This window comes from Oncorhynchus masou, chromosome 12, assembly GCF_036934945.1.
Source record: "Oncorhynchus masou masou isolate Uvic2021 chromosome 12, UVic_Omas_1.1, whole genome shotgun sequence".
Lineage (NCBI taxonomy): Eukaryota > Metazoa > Chordata > Actinopteri > Salmoniformes > Salmonidae > Oncorhynchus > Oncorhynchus masou.
This window is the reverse complement of record NC_088223.1, coordinates 1,437,146-1,461,825: the sequence shown is the minus strand read 5'-3', so window position 1 is coordinate 1,461,825 and position 24,680 is coordinate 1,437,146. Positions and strand designations below refer to the sequence as shown.

The 24,680-nt window shown below is 42.7% G+C and overlaps 1 protein-coding gene across 2 annotated transcripts; it reads right to left on the bottom strand.

The window, feature by feature from the left end:
• Positions 1-285: 285 nt before the first annotated feature.
• On the bottom strand, positions 286-24,449 carry stk3 (serine/threonine kinase 3 (STE20 homolog, yeast)). Of its 2 annotated transcripts, none has more exons than XM_064979449.1 (11): positions 24,301-24,449; positions 22,894-22,974; positions 22,556-22,684; positions 22,254-22,368; positions 21,944-22,108; positions 21,304-21,471; positions 18,002-18,139; positions 17,590-17,712; positions 9,389-9,590; positions 7,794-7,978; positions 286-2,115 (listed from the first exon to the last, which is right to left on the bottom strand). In XM_064979449.1, the coding sequence occupies exons 1-11, from the start codon at positions 24,321-24,323 to the stop codon at positions 1,954-1,956; spliced, it is 1,491 nt and encodes a 496-aa protein (XP_064835521.1). In that variant the 5' UTR covers positions 24,324-24,449; the 3' UTR covers positions 286-1,953. The 2 variants fall into 2 exon arrangements, with proteins under 2 accessions (XP_064835521.1, XP_064835522.1); XM_064979450.1 differs by having other exon boundaries at positions 286-2,112.
• Positions 24,450-24,680: the final 231 nt, after the last annotated feature.

The following is a 24,680-nucleotide window of genomic DNA, read 5'->3' as shown; positions in this document are numbered from 1 at the left end:
AGAGCTGCGGTAACCAGGAAAGAGTGTAGAACTGCGGTAACCAGGAAAGAGTGATTGGGCGCTTTCCCCAGTCTGCCATTGTTGGTTGTGCTCGAGGAGATCGTCGAGGAGACCACGCCTCTTAGTAACGCCGATGGGAGAGGGGGAGGGTGCAGTTTTCCCATCTTGACAACAGAAGCCAGCCTGTCTGTTGTTGTCAATCAAACATTTTTTGGGTTGTGTAAAACACTATCATTCCACTGTTACTGCAGATATATTCTGGACATTTTCTGAAATTACAATGCAGAAAGTCTACAAGTAACTTTAATATTATTATCCATTACTGCTGGTAATTTCCCCAAGAGCCTGATAACAGTAGCAGAGCTAGGAGAAACCCAGCTTGTATTTATCAGTCAAAGGACGCTTTAAAAAGGGGAGAAACATCTTCAGGAAAATTATACTTTGGGATGTGAGGCTACCTACAGGTTCATAATTAACAGAGCGATGTGAGGCTACCTACAGGTTCATAATTAACAGAGATGTGAGGCTACCTACAGGTTCATAATTAACAGAGAGATGTGAGGCTACCTACAGGTTCATAATTAACAGAGATGTGAGGCTACCTACAGGTTCATAATTAACAGAGATGTGAGGCTACCTACAGGTTCATAATTAACAGAGATGTGAGGCTACCTACAGGTTCATCATTAACAGAGAGATGTGAGGCTACCTACAGGTTCATAATTAACAGAGATGTGAGGCTACCTACAGGTTCATAATTAACAGAGAGATGTGAGGCTACCTACAGGTTCATAATTAACAGAGAGATGTGAGGCTACCTACAGGTTCATAATTAACAGAGAGATGTGAGGCTACCTACAGGTTCATAATTAACAGAGCGATGTGAGGCTACCTACAGGTTCATAATTAACAGAGAGATGTGAGGCTACCTACAGGTTCATAATTAACAGAGCGATGTGAGGCTACCTACAGGTTCATCATTAACAGAGAGATGTGAGGCTACCTACAGGTTCATAATTAACAGAGAGATGTGAGGCTACCTACAGGTTCATAATTAACAGAGAGATGTGAGGCTACCTACAGGTTCATAATTAACAGAGCGATGTGAGGCTACCTACAGGTTCATAATTAACAGAGATGTGAGGCTACCTACAGGTTCATAATTAACAGAGATGTGAGGCTACCTACAGGTTCATAATTAACAGAGATGTGAGGCTACCTACAGGTTCATAATTAACAGAGATGTGAGGCTACCTACAGGTTCATAATTAACAGAGCGATGTGAGGCTACCTACAGGTTCATCATTAACAGAGCGATGTGAGGCTACCTACAGGTTCATAATTAACAGAGCGATGTGAGGCTACCTACAGGTTCATCATTAACAGAGCGATGTGAGGCTACCTACAGGTTCATAATTAACAGAGAGATGTGAGGCTACCTACAGGTTCATAATTAACAGAGATGTGAGGCTACCTACAGATTCTTCATTAACAGATGGGGAGGCTAAGAATTGTTACATTAGTCCAGAGCAATGAGAAAATAGTGTGGACTGGAGTCATCCTGACTACTGGGGTGGTGATGAGAAAATGGACATTTAGGAGCACAGGTTGAATTAAATTCCAGAGAGCTGTCAGGTCTCTCCTCTCCCTTGGTCAGGTCGTAACAGAAAGCACCATGCCTTCTCTAAGGTCCTCAGCAGTTCTGTTGCCAGAGTGCTGATCTAGCATTAGTTCTGTTGCCAGAGTGCTCATCTAGCATTAGTTCTGCTGCCAGAGTGCTGATCTAGCATCAGTTCTGCTGCCAGAGTGCTAATCTAGCATCAGTTCTGCCTTTTAGATCATAAGGAATAAGATTACATGGAAAGTGGACCTTAGCCTAGATCAGCACTCTGGGATGTGAGACGCTGTATGAACACGGGCCCAGGTCAGAATGTGTTCCTCAGGTCAGGCTCTTCAGAAGTTCTGCTGTCTGCGTTTCTTGGCGTCCATTGCGTCGAGGATGGGTTGTCTCTTGGCGGTGTAGCGCTGGCGCAGCTCCTCGATCTCTCTCTCCATCATGGGGTCCAGAGCCGTCAGACGCAGCTGCAGCTCCTCAAAGTCAAGGTTCTTCAGCTGCTTAGACAGAGAACACACACACACACACACACACACACACACACACACACACACACACACACACACACAGGGAGAGAAGCAACTTTAGAACACAGCAAAGCCTAAACCACTGTGTCAGAGAGGAAGTAAAGACCAAGGGACGGAAAGAGACGCGGCCACATGACTATTACATGACTACTGATCCCAGAGATGCTATTAAATTACTATAGGGATTCCAGATGCAATTCCACAGACGGTTCTACAGTCTTGGCCAAAAGTTTTGAGAATGACACAAATATTAATTTTCAAAGTCTGCTGCCTCAGTTTGTATGATGGCAGTTTGCATATACTCCAGAATGTTATGAAGAGTGATCAGATGAATTGCAATTCATTGCAAAGTCCCTCTTTGCCATGCAAATGAACTGAATCCCCAAAAAACATATGTAGTTCTATGGATGGTTCTATATGTAGTTCCATGGATGGTTCTATATGTAGATCTATGGATGGTTCTATATGTAGTTCCAGGGATGGTTCTATATGTAGTTCCAGGGATGGTTCTATATGTGGTTCTATATGCAGTTCTATGGATGATTCTATATGTAGTTCTATGGATGGTTCTATATGTAGTTCTATGGATGGTTCTATATGTAGTTCTATGGATGGTTCTATATGTAGTTCTATGGATGGTTCTATATGTAGTTCTATGGATGGTTCTATATGTAGTTCTATGGATGGTTCTATATGTAGTTCTATGGATGGTTCTATACGTAGTTCTATGGATGGTTCTATACGTAGTTCTATGGATGGTTCTATACGTAGTTCTATGGATGGTTCTATATGTAGTTCCATGGATGATTCTATATGTAGTTTTATATGTAGTTCCATGGATGGTTCTATATGTAGTTCCATGGATGGTTCTATATGTAGTTTTATATGTAGTTCCATGGATGGTTCTATACGTAGTTCCATGGATGATTCTATACATAGTTCTATGGATGGTTCTATACGTAGTTCTATAGGTGGTTCTATACGTAGTTCCATGGATGGTTCTATATGTAGTTCCATGGATGGTTCTATATGTAGTTCAATGGATGGTTCTATATGTGGTCATATATGTAGTTCTATGGATGGTTCTATATGTAGTTCTATGGATGGTTCTATATGTAGTTCCATGGATGGCTCTATATGTAGTTCCATGGATGTTTCTATATGTGGTCATATATGTAGTTCCATGGATGGTTCTATATGTAGTTCTATACGTAGTTCTATGGATGGTTCTATATGTAGTTCCATGGATGATTCTATATGTAGTTTTATATGTAGTTCCATGGATGGTTCTATATGTAGTTCCATGGATGATTCTATACATAGTTCTATGGATGGTTCTATATGTAGTTCTATGGATGGTTCTATATGTAGTTCTATATGTAGTTCCATGGATGGTTCTATATGTAGTTTTATATGTAATTCCATGGATGGTTCTATATGTAGTTTTATATGTAATTCCATGGATGGTTCTATATGTAGTTCCATGGATGGTTCTATATGTAGTTTTATATGTAGTTCCATGGATGGTTCTATATGTAGTTCTATATGTAGTTCCATGGATGGTTCTATATGTAGTTCTATATGTAGTTCCATGGATGGTTCTATATGTAGTTTTATATGTAATTCCATGGATGGTTCTATATGTAGTTTTATATGTAATTCCATGGATGGTTCTATATGTAGTTCCATGGATGGTTCTATATGTAGTTTTATATGTAGTTCCATGGATGGTTCTATATGTATTTCTATGGATGGTTCTATACGTAGTTCTATGGATGGTTCTATATGTAGTTCCATGGATGGTTCTATATGTAGTTCCATGGATGGCTCTATATGTAGTTTTATATGTAGTTCCATGGATGGTTCTATATGTAGTTCCATGGATGGTTTTATATGTAGTTCCATGGATGGTTCTATACGTAGTTCCATGGATGATTCTATACGTATTTCCATGGATGGTTCTATATGTAGTTCTATATGTAGTTCCATGGATGGTTCTATATGTAGTTTTATATGTAGTTCCATGGATGGTTCTATATGTAGTTTTATATGTAGTTCCATGGATGGTTCTATATGTAGTTTTATATGTAGTTCCATGGATGGTTCTACATGTAGTTCTATATGTAGTTCCATGGATGGTTCTATATGTAGTTCTATATGTAGTTCCATGGATGGTTCTATATGTAGTTTTATATGTAGTTCCATGGATGGTTCTATACGTAGTTCCATGGATGATTCTATACGTATTTCCATGGATGGTTCTATATGTAGTTCTATATGTAGTTTCATGGATGGTTCTATATGTAGTTTTATATGTAGTTCTATGGATGGTTCTATATGTAGTTTTATATGTAGTTCCATGGATGGTTCTATATGTAGTTCCATGGATGATTCTATACGTATTTCCATGGATGGTTCTATACGTAGTTCTATGGATGGTTCTATATGTAATTCCATGGATGGTTCTATATGTAGTTCCATGGATGGTTCTATATGTAGTTTTATATGTAGTTCCATGGATGGTTCTATATGTATTTCTATGGATGGTTCTATACGTAGTTCTATGGATGGTTCTATATGTAGTTCTATGGATGGTTCTATATGTAGTTCCATGGATGGTTCTATATGTAGTTCCATGGATGGTTCTATATGTAGTTCCATGGATGGCTCTATATGTAGTTTTATATGTAGTTCCATGGATGGTTCTATATGTAGTTCCATGGATGGTTTTATATGTAGTTCCATGGATGGTTCTATACGTAGTTCCATGGATGATTCTATACGTATTTCCATGGATGGTTCTATATGTAGTTCTATATGTAGTTCCATGGATGGTTCTATATGTAGTTTTATATGTAGTTCCATGGATGGTTCTATATGTAGTTTTATATGTAGTTCCATGGATGGTTCTATATGTAGTTTTATATGTAGTTCCATGGATGGTTCTACATGTAGTTCTATATGTAGTTCCATGGATGGTTCTATATGTAGTTCTATATGTAGTTCCATGGATGGTTCTATATGTAGTTTTATACGTAGTTCCATGGATGGTTCTATACGTAGTTCCATGGATGATTCTATACGTATTTCCATGGATGGTTCTATATGTAGTTCTATATGTAGTTTCATGGATGGTTCTATATGTAGTTTTATATGTAGTTCTATGGATGGTTCTATATGTAGTTTTATATGTAGTTCCATGGATGGTTCTATATGTAGTTTTATATGTAGTTCCATGGATGGTTCTATATGTAGTTCCATGGATGATTCTATACGTATTTCCATGGATGGTTCTATACGTAGTTCTATGGATGGTTCTATATGTAGTTCCATGGATGGTTCTATATGTAGTTCCATGGATGGTTCTATATGTAGTTTTATATGTAGTTCCATGGATGGTTCTATACGTAGTTCCATGGATGGTTCTATATGTAGTTCCATGGATGGTTCTATATGTAGTTCAATGGATGGTTCTATATGTGGTCATATATGTAGTTCTATGGATGGTTCTATATGTAGTTCTATGGATGGTTCTATATGTAGTTCCATGGATGGCTCTATATGTAGTTCCATGGATGGTTCTATATGTGGTCATATATGTAGTTCCATGGATGGTTCTATATGTAGTTCCATGGATGGTTCTATACGTAGTTCTATGGATGGTTCTATATGTAGTTCCATGGATGATTCTATATGTAGTTTTATATGTAGTTCCATGGATGGTTCTATATGTAGTTCCATGGATGATTCTATACATAGTTCTATGGATGGTTCTATATGTAGTTCTATGGATGGTTCTATATGTAGTTCTATATGTAGTTCCATGGATGGTTCTATATGTAGTTTTATATGTAGTTCCATGGATGGTTCTATATGTAGTTCTATATGTAGTTCCATGGATGGTTCTATATGTAGTTCCATGGATGGTTCTATATGTAGTTTTATATGTAATTCCATGGATGGTTCTATATGTAGTTCCATGGATGGTTCTATATGTAGTTTTATATGTAGTTCCATGGATGGTTCTATATGTATTTCTATGGATGGTTCTATACGTAGTTCTATGGATGGTTCTATATGTAGTTCTATGGATGGTTCTATATGTAGTTCCATGGATGGTTCTATATGTAGTTCCATGGATGGCTCTATATGTAGTTTTATATGTAGTTCCATGGATGGTTCTATATGTAGTTCCATGGATGGTTCTATATGTAGTTTTATATGTAGTTCCATGGATGGTTCTATATGTAGTTCTATATGTAGTTTCATGGATGGTTCTATATGTAGTTTTATATGTAGTTCCATGGATGGTTCTATATGTAGTTTTATATGTAGTTCCATGGATGGTTCTATATGTAGTTCCATGGATGATTCTATACGTATTTCCATGGATGGTTCTATACGTAGTTCTATGGATGGTTCTATATGTAGTTCCATGGATGGTTCTATATGTAGTTCCATGGATGGTTCTATATGTAGTTCCATATGTAGTTCCATGGATGGTTCTATATGTAGTTCCATGGATGGTTCTATATGTAGTTTTATATGTAGTTCCATGGATGGTTCTATACGTAGTTCCATGGATGATTCTATACGTATTTCCATGGATGGTTCTATATGTAGTTCTATATGTAGTTTCATGGATGGTTCTATATGTAGTTTTATATGTAGTTCCATGGATGGTTCTATATGTAGTTTTATATGTAGTTTCATGGATGGTTCTATATGTAGTTTTATATGTAGTTCCATGGATGGTTCTATATGTAGTTTTATATGTAGTTCCATGGATGGTTCTATATGTAGTTCCATGGATGATTCTATACGTATTTCCATGGATGGTTCTATACGTAGTTCTATGGGTGGTTCTATACGTAGTTCTATGGGTGGTTCTATACGTAGTTCTATGGGTGGTTCTATACGTAGTTCTATGGGTGGTTCTATACGTAGTTCTATGGGTGGTTCTATACGTAGTTCTATGGGTGGTTCTATACGTAGTTCTATGGATGGTTCTATATGTAGTTGTATGGATGGTTCAATATGTAGTTCTATGGGTGGTTCTATATGTAGTTGTATGGATGGTTCAATATGTAGTTGTATGGGTGGTTCTATATGTAGGTGTATGGGTGGTTCTATATGTAGTTCCATGGATGGCTCTATATGTAGTTCTATGGATGGTTCTATATGTAGTTCTATGGATGGTTCTATATGTAGTTCTATGGATGGTTCTATATGTAGTTCTATGGGTGGTTCTATATGTAGTTCTATGGGTGGTTCTATATGTAGTTCTATGGGTGGTTCTATATGTAGTTCTATGGATGGTTCTATATGTAGTTGTATGGATGGTTCAATATGTAGTTCTATGGGTGGTTCTATATGTAGTTGTATGGATGGTTCAATATGTAGTTGTATGGGTGGTTCTATATGTAGGTGTATGGGTGGTTCTATATGTAGTTGTATGGGGTGGTTTTATATGTAGTTATATGGATGGTTCTATATGTAGTTCTATGGATGGTTCTATATGTAGTTCTATGGATGGTTCTATATGTAGTTCTATGGATGGTTCTATATGTAGTTCTATGGATGGTTCTATATGTAGTTCTATGGATGGTTCTATATGTTGTTCCATGGAAGGGTGATTAGGGGTAACTCACAAAGTCAAAGTCTCCGTCCTGAGGAACCTTCCAGTTGTCAGGGAAGACGTTCTTAGCCTGGCTGATGTGATAGCCTGGTTCCTGCTGCCGGTTATGGTTATAGCTCTCCTGTTGGACCTTAGAGTCCTGCTTGTCAAAGTAGTCCATGAAGGAGGGTCTCAGGGCCTGCTGGGGGGTGGGGTGTCCTGGGCAGAGAAGAGACATACACTTTACTATATAAAGTATTAACACCCCCTAGTCAATACTTTGTAGAAGCACCTTTGATTGAACTCAAAGCTGTAATCTCCACCAATCAAATGTAAAAAATGGCTTTATAAATACATCAGCTGGGAAAAACTCCCTGGAACGATAGTTCTTGGGTGTGTCTGAATTTTTTTCAGATTTTTTTCTCTCCCATTCTTCCTTGCACATATTTTCAATGGGATTCAAGTCTGGGTTTTGGCTGGGCCAAGTCATTCCCATGTTGCTTTGGCTGTATGTTTGGGGTCACTGTCCTGTTGGAACGTTCATCTTCGCCTGGGCTTCGGTCGTTTGCATTCTGCAGCACGATTCTCATCAAGGATCCGCCTGTATTTGGCTCCATGCCTTGTTCCCTCTGTCCTTACAAGTCTCCCAGCCCCTGCTGCTGAAAAGCATTCCCATAGCATGATGCTTCAACCACCATGCTTCACGGTAAGAATGGTGTTAGACAGGTGATGAGCTGTGCCTGGTTTGCTCCAGACATCGTGCTTTGCATTCAGGCCAAAGAATCTTTTGCGTCGTCTTTCACCTGTCTTGATGCAAACTCCTGGCGTCATGTGACATTTTCCCAGGAGTGGCCTGGCCACTGTCCCATGAAGACCAGATGGGTGAAGCGCTGTAGCGACAGGCAGGCAGGGTACTGGAGGCTGGGCCCCGGGGCAGGGCACTGGAGGCTGGGCCCCGGGGCAGGGCACTGGAGGCTGGGCCCCGGGGCAGGGCACTGGAGGCTGGGCCCCGGGGCAGGGCACTGGTGGCTGGGCCCCGGGGCAGGGCACTGGAGGCTGGGCCCCGGGGCAGGGCACTGGAGGCTGGGCCCCGGGGCAGGGCACTGGAGGCTGGGCCCCGGGGCAGGGCACTGGAGGCTGGGCCCCGGGGCAGGGCACTGGAGGCTGGGCCCCGGGGCAGGGCACTGGAGGCTGGGCCCCGGGGCAGGGCACTGGAGGCTGGGCCCCGGGGCAGGGTACTGGAGGCTGGGCCCCGGGGCAGGGTACTGGGGCCCAGAGTACCATCCATGGAACTACACTACTGTCAACTGTGGGACCTTATATAGACAAGTGTGCGCCTTTCCAAATCATGTCCAATCAATTCAATTTACAACAGGTGGACTCCAATCAAGTTGTAGAATCTTCTCAAGGATGATCAATGGAAACAGGATGCACCTGAGCTCAATTTACAGTCTTATAGCAAAAGGTCTGAATACTTATGTACATTAGAAGTTTACCTGTTGAAGTCTGTCCATGTTATATCATGTGTCAGAGCCTACGGTCCTGTACTGAACAGCTCACTATAATCAATTAAATGATCACAATATGTTAGTGACAGCCTACGGTACTATCCTGACAAGCTCTACTCACTCCGCATTGAGCCTTCATCGTTGTCCTCCTCCTCCTCATCACTGTTGATGACCATGGTTCCCAGGTCTGCCTCTAACATGGTACTGCCGTGCTCGATCATGGTCTGAGCTCCGTCACTCATGGTGCTGGTAGCTCTCATGGTGCCAGCCCCCTCTGACCCAGACTTCACCATGGTGTGGGAGTCCACTTCCACCTCCTCTTCCTGGACAGAGAGAGAGGACAGTCAGGTCAATCAAACTATCTTATAAAGCTCTTTTTAGCAGTTGGACAGTAAGGTTACTGACTTCATTCATACAGGGCCTTCAGAAAGTATTCACACCCCTCAACCCTTTTCCACATTTTGTTACAGACAGAATTTAAAATGGATTAAATTGAGATTTTGTTTCATTGGCCTACACACTATACCCACGTAATGTCAAAGTGGAATTGTGTTTTTAGAAAATGTTCCTAATTAATAAAAAATGAAAAGCTAAAATGTCTTGAGTGAACAAGTATTTAACCTCTTTGTTATAGCAAAATAAATAAGTTCAGGAGTAAACATTTGCTGAACAAGTCACATCAGTCTGTGTGCAATAATAGTGTTTAATATGATTTTTGAATGGCTACCTCATCTATGTACCCAAACACATACAATTATCTGAAAGGACCCTCTGTTGAGCAGTGAATTTCAAACAGATTAAACCACAAAGACCAGGGAGGTTTTACAATGTCTCACAAAGGGCACCTATTGGTTGATGGGTACAAAAATAAATAGACATGGAATATCCCTTTGAGCATGGTGAAGTTATTAATTACACTTTGGATGGTGTATCAATACACCCAGTCACTACAACGATACAGGCGTCTTTCCTAACTCAGTTGCCAGAGAGGAAGGAAACCGCTCAGGGATTTCACCATAAGGCCAATGGTGACTTTAAAACAGTTACTGAGTTTAATGGCTGTGATAGGAGAAAACTGAGGATGGATCCACAACATTGTAGTTACTCCACAATACTAACCTAAATGACAGAGTGAAGGAAACCTGTACAGAATAAAAATATTCCAAAACATGCATCTGGTTTGCAACAAGGCACTAAAGTCATACTGCAATTCACTTTGTCAGATTTGCCCCAAACATCACTGAGTACCACTCCCATAATTTCAAGCATGGTGGTGGCTGCATCATGGCAAGACTTGACAATAGTTGTCTAGCAATGGTCAATAACCAACTTAACAGCATTTGAATAATTTTTAAAACAATCAATCCAGGTGTGGACAGCTCTTTGAGGCTTGCCCCGAAAGATTCACAGCTGTATTCGCTGCCAAAGGTGCTTCTACAAAGTTGACTTCAGTGGTGTGAATACTTAGTGCATTCGGAAAGTATTCAGACCCCTTGACTTTTCACATTACAGTCTTATTCTAAAGTGGATTCGATAGATTTTTTCCCTCATCAATACCCCATAATGACAAAGCAAAAACAACATGAAACACCGCTCATCCCCACAGCATGTTTCTGCCACACCATGCTTCACTGTAGGGATGGTATTGGTCAGGTGATGAGCGGTGCCTGGTTTCCTCCAGACGTGACGCTTGGCATTCAGGCCAAAGAGTTCAATCTCGCTTTCATCAGACCAGAGAATCTTGTTTCTCAAGGTCAGAATCATTCAGGTGCCTTTTAGTGAAGAGTGAATTCTGTCTGGCCACTCTACCATAAAGACCTGGTTGGTGTTCTGTGCCTCGACATAATCCTGTCTCGGAGCTCTACGGACATTTCCTTCGACCTCATGGCTCGGTTGTTGCTCCGACAGGCACTGTCAACTGTGGGACCTTACATAGACAGGTGTGTGCCTTTCCAAATCATGTCCAATCAATTGAATTTACCACAGGTGGACTCCAATCAAGTTGTGGAAACATCTCAAGGATGATTAATGGAAGCAGGATGCACCTGAGCTCAATTTGGAGCTTTTTTCCCCCTTGATCAAATTCTCTCATTCAACTTTTTCACTCCGGATGCTTTATCTGGACGTGGTTCTTCAGGACCTCCAACAGCCAACCAGTAGTAACATTAACATGATGCTTTATCTGGACGTGGTTCTTCAGGACCTCCACCAGCCAACCAGTAGTAACATTAACATGATGCTTTATCTGGACGTGGTTCTACAGGACCTCCACCAGCCAACCAGTAGTAACATTAACATGATGCTGTATCTGGACGTGGTTCTTCAGGACCTCCAACAGCCAACCAGTAGTAACATTAACATGATGCTTTATCTGGACGTGGTTCTTCAGGACCTCCAACAGCCGAAGATAAGTAGTAACATTAACATGATGCTTTATCTGGACGTGGTTCTACAGGACCTCCACCAGCCAACCAGTAGTAACATTAACATGATGCTTTATCTGGACATGGTTCTTCAGGACCTCCACCAGCCAACCAGTAGTAACATTAACATGATGCTTTGTCTGGACGTGGTTCTTCAGGACCTCCACCAGCCAACCAGTAGTAACATTAACATGATGCTTTATCTGGACATGGTTCTTCAGGACCTCCAACAGCCGAAGATAAGTAGTAACATTAACATGATGCTTTATCTGGACGTGGTTCTACAGGACCTCCACCAGCCAACCAGTAGTAACATTAACATGATGCTTTATCTGGACGTGGTTCTTCAGGACCTCCACCAGCCAACCAGTAGTAACATTAACATGATGCTTTATCTGGACGTGGTTCTTCAGGACCTCCACCAGCCAACCAGTAGTAACATTAACATGATGCTTTATCTGGACGTGGTTCTACAGGACCTCCACCAGCCAACCAGTAGTAACATTAACATGATGCTGTATCTGGACGTGGTTCTTCAGGACCTCCAACAGCCAACCAGTAGTAACATTAACATGATGCTTTATCTGGACGTGGTTCTTCAGGACCTCCAACAGCCGAAGATAAGTAGTAACATTAACATGATGCTTTATCTGGACGTGGTTCTACAGGACCTCCACCAGCCAACCAGTAGTAACATTAACATGATGCTTTATCTGGACGTGGTTCTACAGGACCTCCACCAGCCAACCAGTAGTAACATTAACATGATGCTTTATCTGGACGTGGTTCATCAGGACCTCCACCAGCCAACCAGTAGTAACATTAACATGATGCTTTATCTGGACATGGTTCTCCAGGACCTCCACCAGCCAACCAGTAGTAACATTAACATGATGCTTTATCTGGACATGGTTCTACAGGACCTCCAACAGCCAACCAGTAGTAACATTAACATGATGCTTTATCTGGACGTGGTTCTCCAGGACCTCCACCAGCCAACCAGTAGTAACATTAACATGATGCTTTATCTGGACGTGGTTCTACAGGACCTCCAACAGCCAACCAGTAGTAACATTAACATGATGCTTTATCTGGACGTGGTTCATCAGGACCTCCACCAGCCAACCAGTAGTAACATTAACATGATGCTTTATCTGGACGTGGTTCATCAGGACCTCCACCAGCCAACCAGTAGTAACATTAACATGATGCTTTATCTGGACATGGTTCTCCAGGACCTCCACCAGCCAACCAGTAGTAACATTAACATGATGCTTTATCTGGACGTGGTTCATCAGGACCTCCACCAGCCAACCAGTAGTAACATTAACATGATGCTTTATCTGGACATGGTTCTATAGGACCTCCACCAGCCAACCAGTAGTAACATTAACATGATGCTTTATCTGGACGTGGTTCTCCAGGACCTCCAACAGCCAACCAGTAGTAACATTAACATGATGCTTTATCTGGACATGGTTCTTCAGGACCTCCACCAGCCAACCAGTAGTAACATTAACATGATGCTTTATCTGGACATGGTTCTACAGAACCTCCACCAGCCAACCAGTAGTAACATTAACATGATGCTTTATCTGGACATGGTTCTCCAGGACCTCCACCAGCCAACCAGTAGTAACATTAACATGATGCTTTATCTGGACGTGGTTCATCAGGACCTCCACCAGCCAACCAGTAGTAACATTAACATGATGCTTTATCTGGACATGGTTCTATAGGACCTCCACCAGCCAACCAGTAGTAACATTAACATGATGCTTTATCTGGACGTGGTTCTCCAGGACCTCCAACAGCCAACCAGTAGTAACATTAACATGATGCTTTATCTGGACATGGTTCTTCAGGACCTCCACCAGCCAACCAGTAGTAACATTAACATGATGCTTTATCTGGACGTGGTTCATCAGGACCTCCAACAGCCAACCAGTAGTAACATTAACATGATGCTTTATCTGGACGTGGTTCTACAGAACCTCCACCAGCCAACCAGTAGTAACATTAACATGATGCTTTATCTGGACGTGGTTCTACAGGACCTCCACCAGCCAACCAGTAGTAACATTAACATGATGCTTTATCTGGACCTCCACCAGCCAACCAGTAGTAACATTAACATGATGCTTTATCTGGACGTGGTTCATCAGGACCTCCACCAGCCAACCAGTAGTAACATTAACGTGATGCTGTATCTGGACATGGTTCTTCAGGACCTCCACCAGCCAACCAGTAGTAACATTAACATGATGCTGTATCTGGACATGGTTCTTCAGGACCTCCACCAGCCAACCAGTAGTAACATTAACATGATGCTTTATCTGGACGTGGTTCTACAGGACCTCCACCAGCCAACCAGTAGTAACATTAACATGATGCTTTATCAGTACCTCCACCAGCCAACCAGTAGTAACATTAACATGATGCTTTATCTGGACGTGGTTCTACAGGACCTCCAACAGCCAACCAGTAGTAACATTAACATGATGCTTTATCTGGACGTGGTTCGTCAGGACCTCCACCAGCCAACCAGTAGTAACATTAACATGATGCTTTATCTGGACGTGGTTCTACAGGACCTCCACCAGCCAACCAGTAGTAACATTAACATGATGCTTTATCTGGACGTGGTTCATCAGGACCTCCACCAGCCAACCAGTAGTAACATTAACATGATGCTTTATCTGGACGTGGTTCGTCAGGACCTCCAACAGCCAAAGCTAAGTAGCAACATTAACATGATGCTTTATCTGGACGTGGTTCTACAGAACCTCCACCAGCCAACCAGTAGTAACATTAACATGATGCTTTATCTGGACGTGGTTCTACAGGACCTCCACCAGCCAACCAGTAGTAACATTAACATGATGCTTTATCTGGACCTCCACCAGCCAACCAGTAGTAACATTAACATGATGCTTTATCTGGACGTGGTTCATCAGGACCTCCACCAGCCAACCAGTAGTAACATTAACATGATGCTGTATCTGGACATGGTTCTTCAGGACCTCCACCAGCCAACCAGTAGTAACATTAACATGATGCTTTATCTGGACGTGGTTCTACAGGACCTCCACCAGCCAACCAGTAGTAACATTAACATGATGCTTTATCTGGACGTGGTTCTACAGGACCTCCACCAGCCAACCAGTAGTAACATTAACATGATGCTTTATCTGGACGTGGTTCTACAGGACCTCCACCAGCCAACCAGTAGTAACATTAACATGATGCTTTATCTGGACGTGGTTCATCAGGACCTCCACCAGCCAACCAGTAGTAACATTAACATGATGCTTTATCTGGACGTGGTTCTACAGGACCTCCACCAGCCAACCAGTAGTAACATTAACATGATGCTTTATCTGGACGTGGTTCGTCAGGACCTCCAACAGCCAAAGCTAAGTAGCAACATTAACATGATGCCTTCTAATTGCAGTCGTTGTACTCATAATATACAGGAGAACGATTGCCTTACGGCAATTCAGACCCAATCGTTAGGCAAGGGTAATTTCAGTGTAGGAAAGGATGAAACAGTGTCTGTGCCACCAGTAAGTACAGATAGTAACGTTAGTAGAAATCCCCTGGCACAGTCCCCGCAGCCGGACAACTTTCTCACGGTTTCTGGAAGGAAATGCTGTAGGAATGTTCAACCGGTTCTCCCCATTAAGCAACGAGTCGGAGTCAGGGCCCGAGCCTTCTCTGGTCTCTACTCCTTCCCTAATGGGGTCTGAGACGCCGAAGCCTCCCACCATTAGCTCTGACTAATTGAAAACTCTAGTCATTGGCGACTCCATTACCCGTAGTATTAGACTTAAAACAAATCATCCAGCGATCATACACTGTTTACCAGGGGGCAGGGCTACCAACATTAAGGCTAATCTGAAAATGGTGCTGGCTAAAGCTAAAACTGGTGAGTGTAGAGAGTTTAGGGAGTATAGGGCGGCAGGGTAGCCAAGTGGTTAGAGCGTTGGACTAGTAACCCGAAGGTTGCAAGTTCAAACCTCCGAGCTGACAAGGTACAAATCTGTCGTTCTGCCCCTGAACAGGCAGTTAACCCACTGTTCCTAGGCAGTCATTGAAAATAATAATTTGTTCTTAACTGACTTGCCTAGTTAAATAAAGGTCAAATAAAAAACTGTTTTCTGCCCCTCCCAAAAGTTAGAATTTGTAGATAATTGTCCCTCTTTCTGGGACTCACCCACCAACAGGATCAAGCCTGGCCTGTTGAGGAGTGACGGACTCCATCCTAGCTGGAGGGGTGCTCTGATCTTATCTACGAACATAGAGCCCTGTCTAACTCCTCTAGCTCCACAATGAAATAGGGTGCAGGCCAGGCAGCAGGCTGTTAGCCAGTCTGCCAGCTTAGTGGAGTCTGCCACTAGCAGTCAGTGTAGTCAGCTCAGCTATCCCCACTGAGACCGTGTCGAGGTTGGGCAAAATCAAATGTTATTGGTCACATACAGATAGCTAGCAGACGTTTACAGACAGTTAGCAGATGTTAATGCGAGTGTAGCGAAATGATTGTGCTTCTAGTCCCGACAGGTTGTCCCTAGAATTTCTAAGCAAACAGCTGGAGGCAGGGCTTTCTCTTATAGAGCTCCATTTCTATGGAATGGTCTGCCCACCCATGTCAGAGACGCAAACTCGGTCTCAACCTTTAAGTCTTTACTGAAGACTCATCTCTTCAGTGGGTCATATGATTGAGTGTAGTCTGGCCCAGGAGTGGGAAGGTGAACGGAAAGGCTCTGGAGCAACGAACCGCACCTTGCTGTCTCTGCCTGGCCGGTTCCCCTCTTTCCACTGGGATTCTCTGCCTCTAACCCTATTACAGGGGCTGAGTCACTGGCTTACTGGTGCTCTTTCATTTCGTCCCTAGGAGGGGTGCGTCACTTGAGTGGGTTGAGTCACTGACGTGAACTTCCTGTCTGGGTTGGCGCCCCCCCTTGGGTTGTGCCGTGGAGGAGATCTTTGTGGGCTATACTCGGCCTTGTCTCAGGATGGTAAGTTGGTGGTTGAAGCTATCCCTCTCGTGGTGTGGGGGCTGTGCTTTGGCAAAGTGGGTGGGGTTATATCCTTCCTGTTTGGCCCTGTCCGTGGGTGTCTTCGGATGGGGCCACAGTGTCTCCTGACCCCTCCCGTCTCAGCCTCCAGTATTTATGCTGCAATAGTTTGTGTCGGGGGGCTAGGGTCAGTTTGTTATATCTGGAGTACTTCTCCTGTCTTATCCCGTGTCCTGTGTGAATTTAAGTATGCTCGCTCTAATTATCTTTCTTTCTCTCTCTCTCTCTCTCTCTCTCTCTCGGAGGACCTGAGCCCAAGGACCATGCCTCAGGACTACCCGGCATGGTGACTCCTTGTTGTCCCCAGTCCACCTGGCCGTGCTGCTGCTCCAACTTCAACTGTTCTGGATGCGACTATGGAACCCTGACCAATTCACCGGATGTGCTACCTGTCCCAGACCTACTGTTTTCAACTCTCTAGAGACAGCAGGAGCGGTAGAGATACTCTCAATGATCGGCTATGAAAAGCCAACTGACATTTACTCCTGAGGTGCTGACTTGCTGCACCCTCGACAACTACTGTGATTTTTATTATTTGACCCTGCTGGTCATTTATGAACATTTGAACATCTTGGCCATGTTCTGTTATAATCTCCACCCAGCACAGCCAGAAGAGGACTGGCCACCCCACACAGCCTGGTTCTTCTCTAGGTTTCTTCCTAAAATCCTGCCTTTCTAGGGAGTTTTTCCAAGCCACCGTGCTTCTACACCTGCATTGCTTGCTGTTTGGGGTTTTAGGCTGGGTTTCTGTACAGCACTTTGAGATATCAGCTGATGTAAGAAGGGCTTTATAAATACATTTGATTGATTGATAGACTTACAGAGTCGTCCTCCTCCTCCAGCTCTCTCTGCTGCTCCTGTTGTCTCTTAGCCTTCATCTCCATGGACTCAGTGATCAGGTCTCTCAGGATGGTGACTGGCTTGGCTGCCGTGATGAACGGATGCTACACGAGACAGCGAGGAAGGCAGTAAGTTGACCAAGCTCTGACTAACAGTGTGTCTAATATGTTCATAGACGAAGGGGGCAGCACAGACAGACAAATGTCCAGGTGTTACTCTGATGAGCTGAAGATGACAGAGTATGTTTTGTATGAGCACGCAGAAGTCTGTGTGTCTCACCTGCAGTAGCTGTGTGTGTCTCACCTGCAGTAGCTGTGTGTGTGTGTCTCACCTGCAGTAGCTGTGTGTGTGTGTGTCTCACCTGCAGTAGCTGTGTGTGTGTGTGTGTCTCACCTGCAGTAGTTGCGTGGCTGTAGCTCTCTGTTCTGGGTTCTTCACCAGACATTTCTTTACAAAGTGTGTGAAGTCGTCTGTCCACAGCTCAGGCTTCCTGAACGTAGGTGGAGGGTTGGTTGGGATCATGAAAATAGCCTGACAGTAATACAGAGGAAGAAGAGACAGAAAACACCTAGTTAAGCAGGTAGTATAGAAGCCTCAATGTAAACCCTAATGAATGTCTATAGACCGCTTGGTACGGAACCTCTCTGTAACCCTAACGAATGTCTATAGACCGCTTGGTACGGAACCTCTCTGTAACCCTAATGAATGTCTATAGACCGCTTGGTACTGAACCTCTCTGTAACCCTAATGAATGTCTATAGACCGCTTGGTACTGAACCTCTCTGTAACCCTAACGAATGTCTATAGACCGCTTGGTACTGAACCTCTCTGTAACCCTAATGAATGTCTATAGACCGCTTGGTACTGAACCTCTCTGTAACCCTAATGAATGTCTATAGACCGCTTGGTACTGAACCTCTCTGTAACCCTAATGAATGTCTATAGACCGCTTGGTACGGAACCTCTCTGTAACCCTAATGAATGTCTATAGACCGCTTGGTACTGAACCTCTCTGTAACCCTAATGAATGTCTATAGACCGCTTGGTACGGAACCTCTCTGTAACCCTAATGAATGTCTATAGACCGCTTGGTACTGAACCTCTCTGTAACCCTAATGAATGTCTATAGACCGCTTGGTACTGAACCTCTCTGTAACCCTAACGAATGTCTATAGACCGCTTGGTACGGAACCTCTCTGTAACCCTAATGAATGTCTATAGACCGCTTGGTACGGAACCTCTCTGTAACCCTAATGAATGTCTATAGACCGCTTGGTACTGAACCTCTCTGTATCCCTAACGAATGTCTATAGACCGCTTGATACTGAACCTCTCTGTAACCCTAATGAATGTCTATAGACCGCTTGTTACGGATCTTCTCTGTAACCCTAATGAATGTCTATAGACCGCTTGGTACGGAACCTCTCTGTAACCCTAATGAATGTCTATAGACCGCTTGGTACTGAACCTCTCTGTAACCCTAATGAATGTCTATAGACCGCTTGGTACGGAACCTCTCTGTAACCCTAATGAATGTCTATAGACCGCTTGGTACGGCAACCGCAAGGCCCCCGACCGTACGGTGCTACAGAGGGAAGTGCATACAGCCCAGTACATCACTGGGGACGAGCTCGCAGCCATCCAGGACCTCTATACCAGGCGGTGTCAGAGGAAAGCCTAAAGAATTGTTAAAGACTCCAGTCACCCAAATCATAGACTGTTCTCTCTGCTACCGCACGGCAAGCGGTACCGATGCACCAAGTCTGGAACAAACAGGACCCTGAACAGCTTCTAACCCCAAGCCTTAAGACTGCAAAACAAGACTGATAAATAGCTAATCAAATAGCTTATACTCGGTACTCCCTGTATACTTCCTGTATAGAACCATGTTAATGCCTGTTACTTCCTGTATGTAACCATGTTATTACCTGGTACTCCCTGTATATAGCCATGTTATTACATGGTACTCCCTGTATATAACCATGTTATTACCTCCCTGTATATATCCATGTAATTACCTGGTACTCCCTGTATATAACCATGTAATTACCTGGTACTCCCTGTATATAACCATGTAATTACCTGGTACTCCCTGTATATAGCCATGTTATTACCTGGTACTCCCTGTATATAGCCATGTTATTACCTCCCTGTATATAGCCATGTTATTACATGGTACTCCCTGTATATAGCCATGTTATTACCTGGTACTTCCTGTATGTAACCATGTTATTACCTGGTACTTCCTGTATATAGCCATGTTATTACCTGGTACTCCCTGTATATAGCCATGTTATTACCTGGTACTCCCTGTATATAGCCATGTTATTACCTGGTACTCCCTGTATATAGCCATGTTATTACCTCCCTGTATATAGCCGTGTTATTACCTGGTACTTCCTGTATGTAACCATGTTATTACCTGGTACTCCCTGTATATAACCATGTTATTACCTGGTACTTCCTGTATAGAACCATGTTAATGCCTGTTACTTCCTGTATGTAACCATGTTATTACCTGGTACTTCCTGTATATAGCCATGTTATTACCTGGTGCTCCCTGTACATAACCATGTTATTACCTGGTACTTCCTGTATAGAACCATGTTAATGCCTGTTACTTCCTGTATGTAACCATGTTATTACCTGGTTCTCCCTGTATATAGCCATGTTATTACCTGGTACTTCCTGTATAGAACCATGTTAATGCCTGTTACTTCCTGTATGTAACCATGTTATTACCTGGTACTTCCTGTATAGAACCATGTTAATGCCTGTTACTTCCTGTATGTAACCATGTTATTACCTGGCACTTCCTGTATAGAACCATGTTAATGCCTGTTACTTCCTGTATGTAACCATGTTATTACCTGGTACTTCCTGTATAGAACCATGTTAATGCCTGTTACTTCCTGTATGTAACCATGTTATTACCTGGTTCTCCCTGTATATAGCCATGTTATTACCTGGTACTTCCTGTATAGAACCATGTTAATGCCTGTTACTTCCTGTATGTAACCATGTTATTACCTGGTTCTCCCTGTATATAGCCATGTTATTTTACCTGTTATTGCAATTCACTGTGTATTTATTCCTTGTGTCCCTATATTTATCTTTAACTCTGCATTGTGTGAAAAGGACCCGGAAGCATTTCACTGCTGGTCTACACCTGTTGTTTATCAAGCATGTGACAAATCAACATTTTGGGAGGGGATTTGATCAACATCTGGATCTCTCAGATTCAAAGTTCTCTGAAGTATTCCATATTACTTATTGGTCAGCTATAGCCGCCAACGAGTCATTAGCTAGGACGTGGATTCAGGAAAGCCACCCCCCAGAGGGGTTGGGTTAAATGCAGAATACACATTTTGGTTGAATGCATTCAGTTGTGCAACTGACTAGGTATCCCCCTTTCCCAATTAAGAGCATCAACATGTAGCCAAATTGCACTACATCTCCAACCACACAGGTTTGCCCTCAGCCATCTCAATAAAGGTGATGGCCAGGGTTAGAGGTCAGACTCACCCTCATGGGATGTATATCAGCGTAGGGAGGTTTGCCCTCAGCCATCTCTATAGAGGTGATGGCCAGGGTTAGAGGTTAGACTCACCCTCATGGGATGTATATCAGCGTAGGGAGGTTTGCCCTCAGCCACCTCTATAGAGGTGATGCCCAGGGTTAGAGGTCAGACTCACCCTCATGGGATGTATATCAGCGTAGGGAGGTTTGCCCTCAGCCATCTCTATAGAAGTGATGCCCAGGGACCAGATGTCTGCCACACAGTTATATCCTATCTCCTGGATGACCTCTGGAGCCATCCAGAACGGAGTCCCGATCACCGTGTTCCGCTTTGCCATCGTGTCCTAGACAGGGACAGAATAATATGAGCATTAGTCTCATCTATATATAGACTTCTGTGATTCACTGCTACATTCACTACAATAAAGTCAAGATAATCTATATATAAACTTCTGTGATTCACTGCTACATTCACTACAATCAAGTCAAGATAATCTATATATAGACTTCTGTGATTCACTGCTACAATCACTACAATAAAATCAAGGATAATAAGAGAGCCTGATAAAACTGACACCAGATTACATTAGACACAGTCAGAATTGACTTCAGCGAGACGGAGAGTTGAAGACAGACAGACAGGCAGACACAGACAGGCAGACACAGACAGGCAGACACAGACGACAGGCAGACAGACGACAGGCAGACAGACGACAGGCAGGCAGACAGACGACAGGCAGACACAGACGACAGGCAGACACAGACGACAGGCAGACAGACGACAGGCAGACAGACGACAGACAGACACAGACAGACCGTGAGTTGTCCCGCTACTCCAAAGTCAGCCAGTTTGGCATGGCCCTCTGTGTTGAGAAGAATGTTGCCTGCTTTGATGTCTCTGTGGATCTTCCTCATGAAATGCAGATACTCCAGACCTTTCAATGTGGACTTGAGGATGGTGGCTATCTCATCCTCTGTGAGCTTTACAAGAGGAGATGGTATAAATGATTCATTCTGATAATTCAGTAGTCTATGAATACACATTAAAATCACGACCAATGAGTGTTAAAAGGTTCCCGAAGCACCAAAGGTCTAGTTCATTGTCACACGTCGTCAATCTACTGACCGTCTTATTGCGTAGTCTGATGATGTCTGAAACAGAGCCGGCTCCACAGTACTCCATCACTATCCACAGGTCTGTGTTCTTAAAGTAGCTGCCATAGTACTTCACCACATAGGGACTGGACAGGAGGAGAGACAGAACAAACATTTTGCTGACCAAACAGAGTGTGGTGCTAGTGTAGTATATAGATAGACATGTGAATATGGAGGAGGAGACCGTTCTCCTCTCACTAGCCTCTGGAGCCATGCTAGCTCTGCCTGATGAAAGGCTGGGCCAGAGAGTTTCCTCTCTTACATACAGCATACCTGTCACACTGCTGCATGATGGATATCTCCTTGATGATCTCCTGGAGGTCTGACTCAACAGGCACCTGTTTGATAGCCACCACCTGGCCTGACTCCTTATGGATGGCTTTAAACACACTGCCATAGGACCTGGAAGAGATGAATCAAGACAGTGGAAATGATGCAGAGTGTACCAAAGACCTGGATCCTGTATAACATATTAGTGGTTCCATCAGCCATTTCATAAATCTAGTCATTATCATAATGTCAATGTACACAAACATCTCTTTTCATTAGAAATGTTATTCGGGTTATAATGATGTAAAAAAAAAAAAAGTATGATGAATTATTATTCTCACCCTTCACCAAGTTTTTCCAGAACATCAAAGACCTCCTCTGGTTGTTTTGTTAGACTGTCTTCACTCAGTTTCTTCAGCTTGCTGTGGAGGAAGAGAATCAACCACAGATATAAATAGAACGGGAATCCCCATTCAAGTCAATGATGGAATAATGGTTGGGCTGCCAGCCATTTTGAGTGTACCCATGGCAGGAAGTAAAAGCAGGAAGTGTACTCTTCAATCTGTGCTGTGATTTGTTGAGTCAACTCAACTTACATTAGACAAAAAAATACATTCCATCACATGAGCTACATCAGCTGACATTTGAATGAACATTCGACATTACCATGGAAATTCAGCATCAGTTGATAGGCCAATTCAAATGACCATGGGAATTCAGCATCAGTTGACAGGCCAATTCAAATGACCATGGAAATGGCATCACAATAACAGGCAGTCATTGCGAGTGTATCCTTGAGTTTACCAGTGAACTTCCCAGGGTTCAAGCAAAGATGTTGATATCTAACCCAAGACAGACCACAGCTTGTTGTTACCAATCGGAGCAAATTAATCACAGTAGGCAGAACAAGAGAGGGGGTATTAACTTATTTTCAATATAAACACCTACTCTGTGAAGTGTGCGTGTGCAATAACTAAATTCACTCTTGCACTACTAAACAACACACTTTTTTGAAAGTTTGGCAAAGGTTAAAGACTACATTTTTTTGTTTTTTTAAAACTTAGTCCACTCTGTTTTTCGAAACAGAAAACTATATTGGTCAACTCTTTCATCAATGAGAAAATTAGTAGTATGTTGTCCAAAATCCATCTCCCACCACGGCCGGACATTGGGCTTCCACTCAACACCATTATTATTATTTGCTAGTGAGTGGAAACGTCAACCGGATGCTTCACACTTATACATCCGGTAAAAATATCTGTCATTGTTCTCTCTGTGGCTCGAGGTTCCAAGTCTGTTCTATTCATTCTATTTCTATGGCATCAACAACACGACAAGAATTGTGGAACTGGGTCCACAGGGAGTTTTATATAACTTATGCTGAAGTAACTAGCGATCTTTTTAAGCAAAAAAAGTTAACATTACAAGAACACAGAAATCAGCTAATATTAAACAGATGCTGTCAAGCTAAACAACTAGCAAACGGTAGCTTTAGTTAAATGAAGGTAATTTAAAACATCTACTGTTAGCGAGCTAGATAACTAACGTTACAATTCAAAGTGGTGAAGCTAACGTTATCTTATAAGAAATTACAAATATTGTTAACAAACTTGCTAACTTGGCTAGCCGGTTACCTACAGCCACAGATTGAAAAATATTTGATATAACGTTAGCTGTCGAGGCTAATTTAGCGAGCTAACTAACATACATAACTTGTACTTTTCCAAGCGAATCAAACGTACACATACCTTTTGGGCGCTGTCGGCTCCATGGTGTACAACTAAAGACAATCTCCTTAGAATTTACAAACACTGAAATATAACCAAAATAATATTTTCATTATTTGCTGTCGTTGTTTCAGGCAGCTGTGCGGTGTGTCATGGCGCTCACCTTCTTCTTCTTCGAAGAGAATTAACCGCGGTTGGCATCCAGTAAATGTTGCATTACCGCCCCCTAGAACTCTGGAGTATAACACCCTTATACTTAAAAAAATAATTATAATCAAAAACCAACAAAAAAGAACAACAAAATACCCTACAATTTAATACCACTCACAAAAGAATAATAAATACTCTACTCCACAATTTAAATCTATTTAGTCCTACTTCAGGCCAACAGTCTGAAAGGA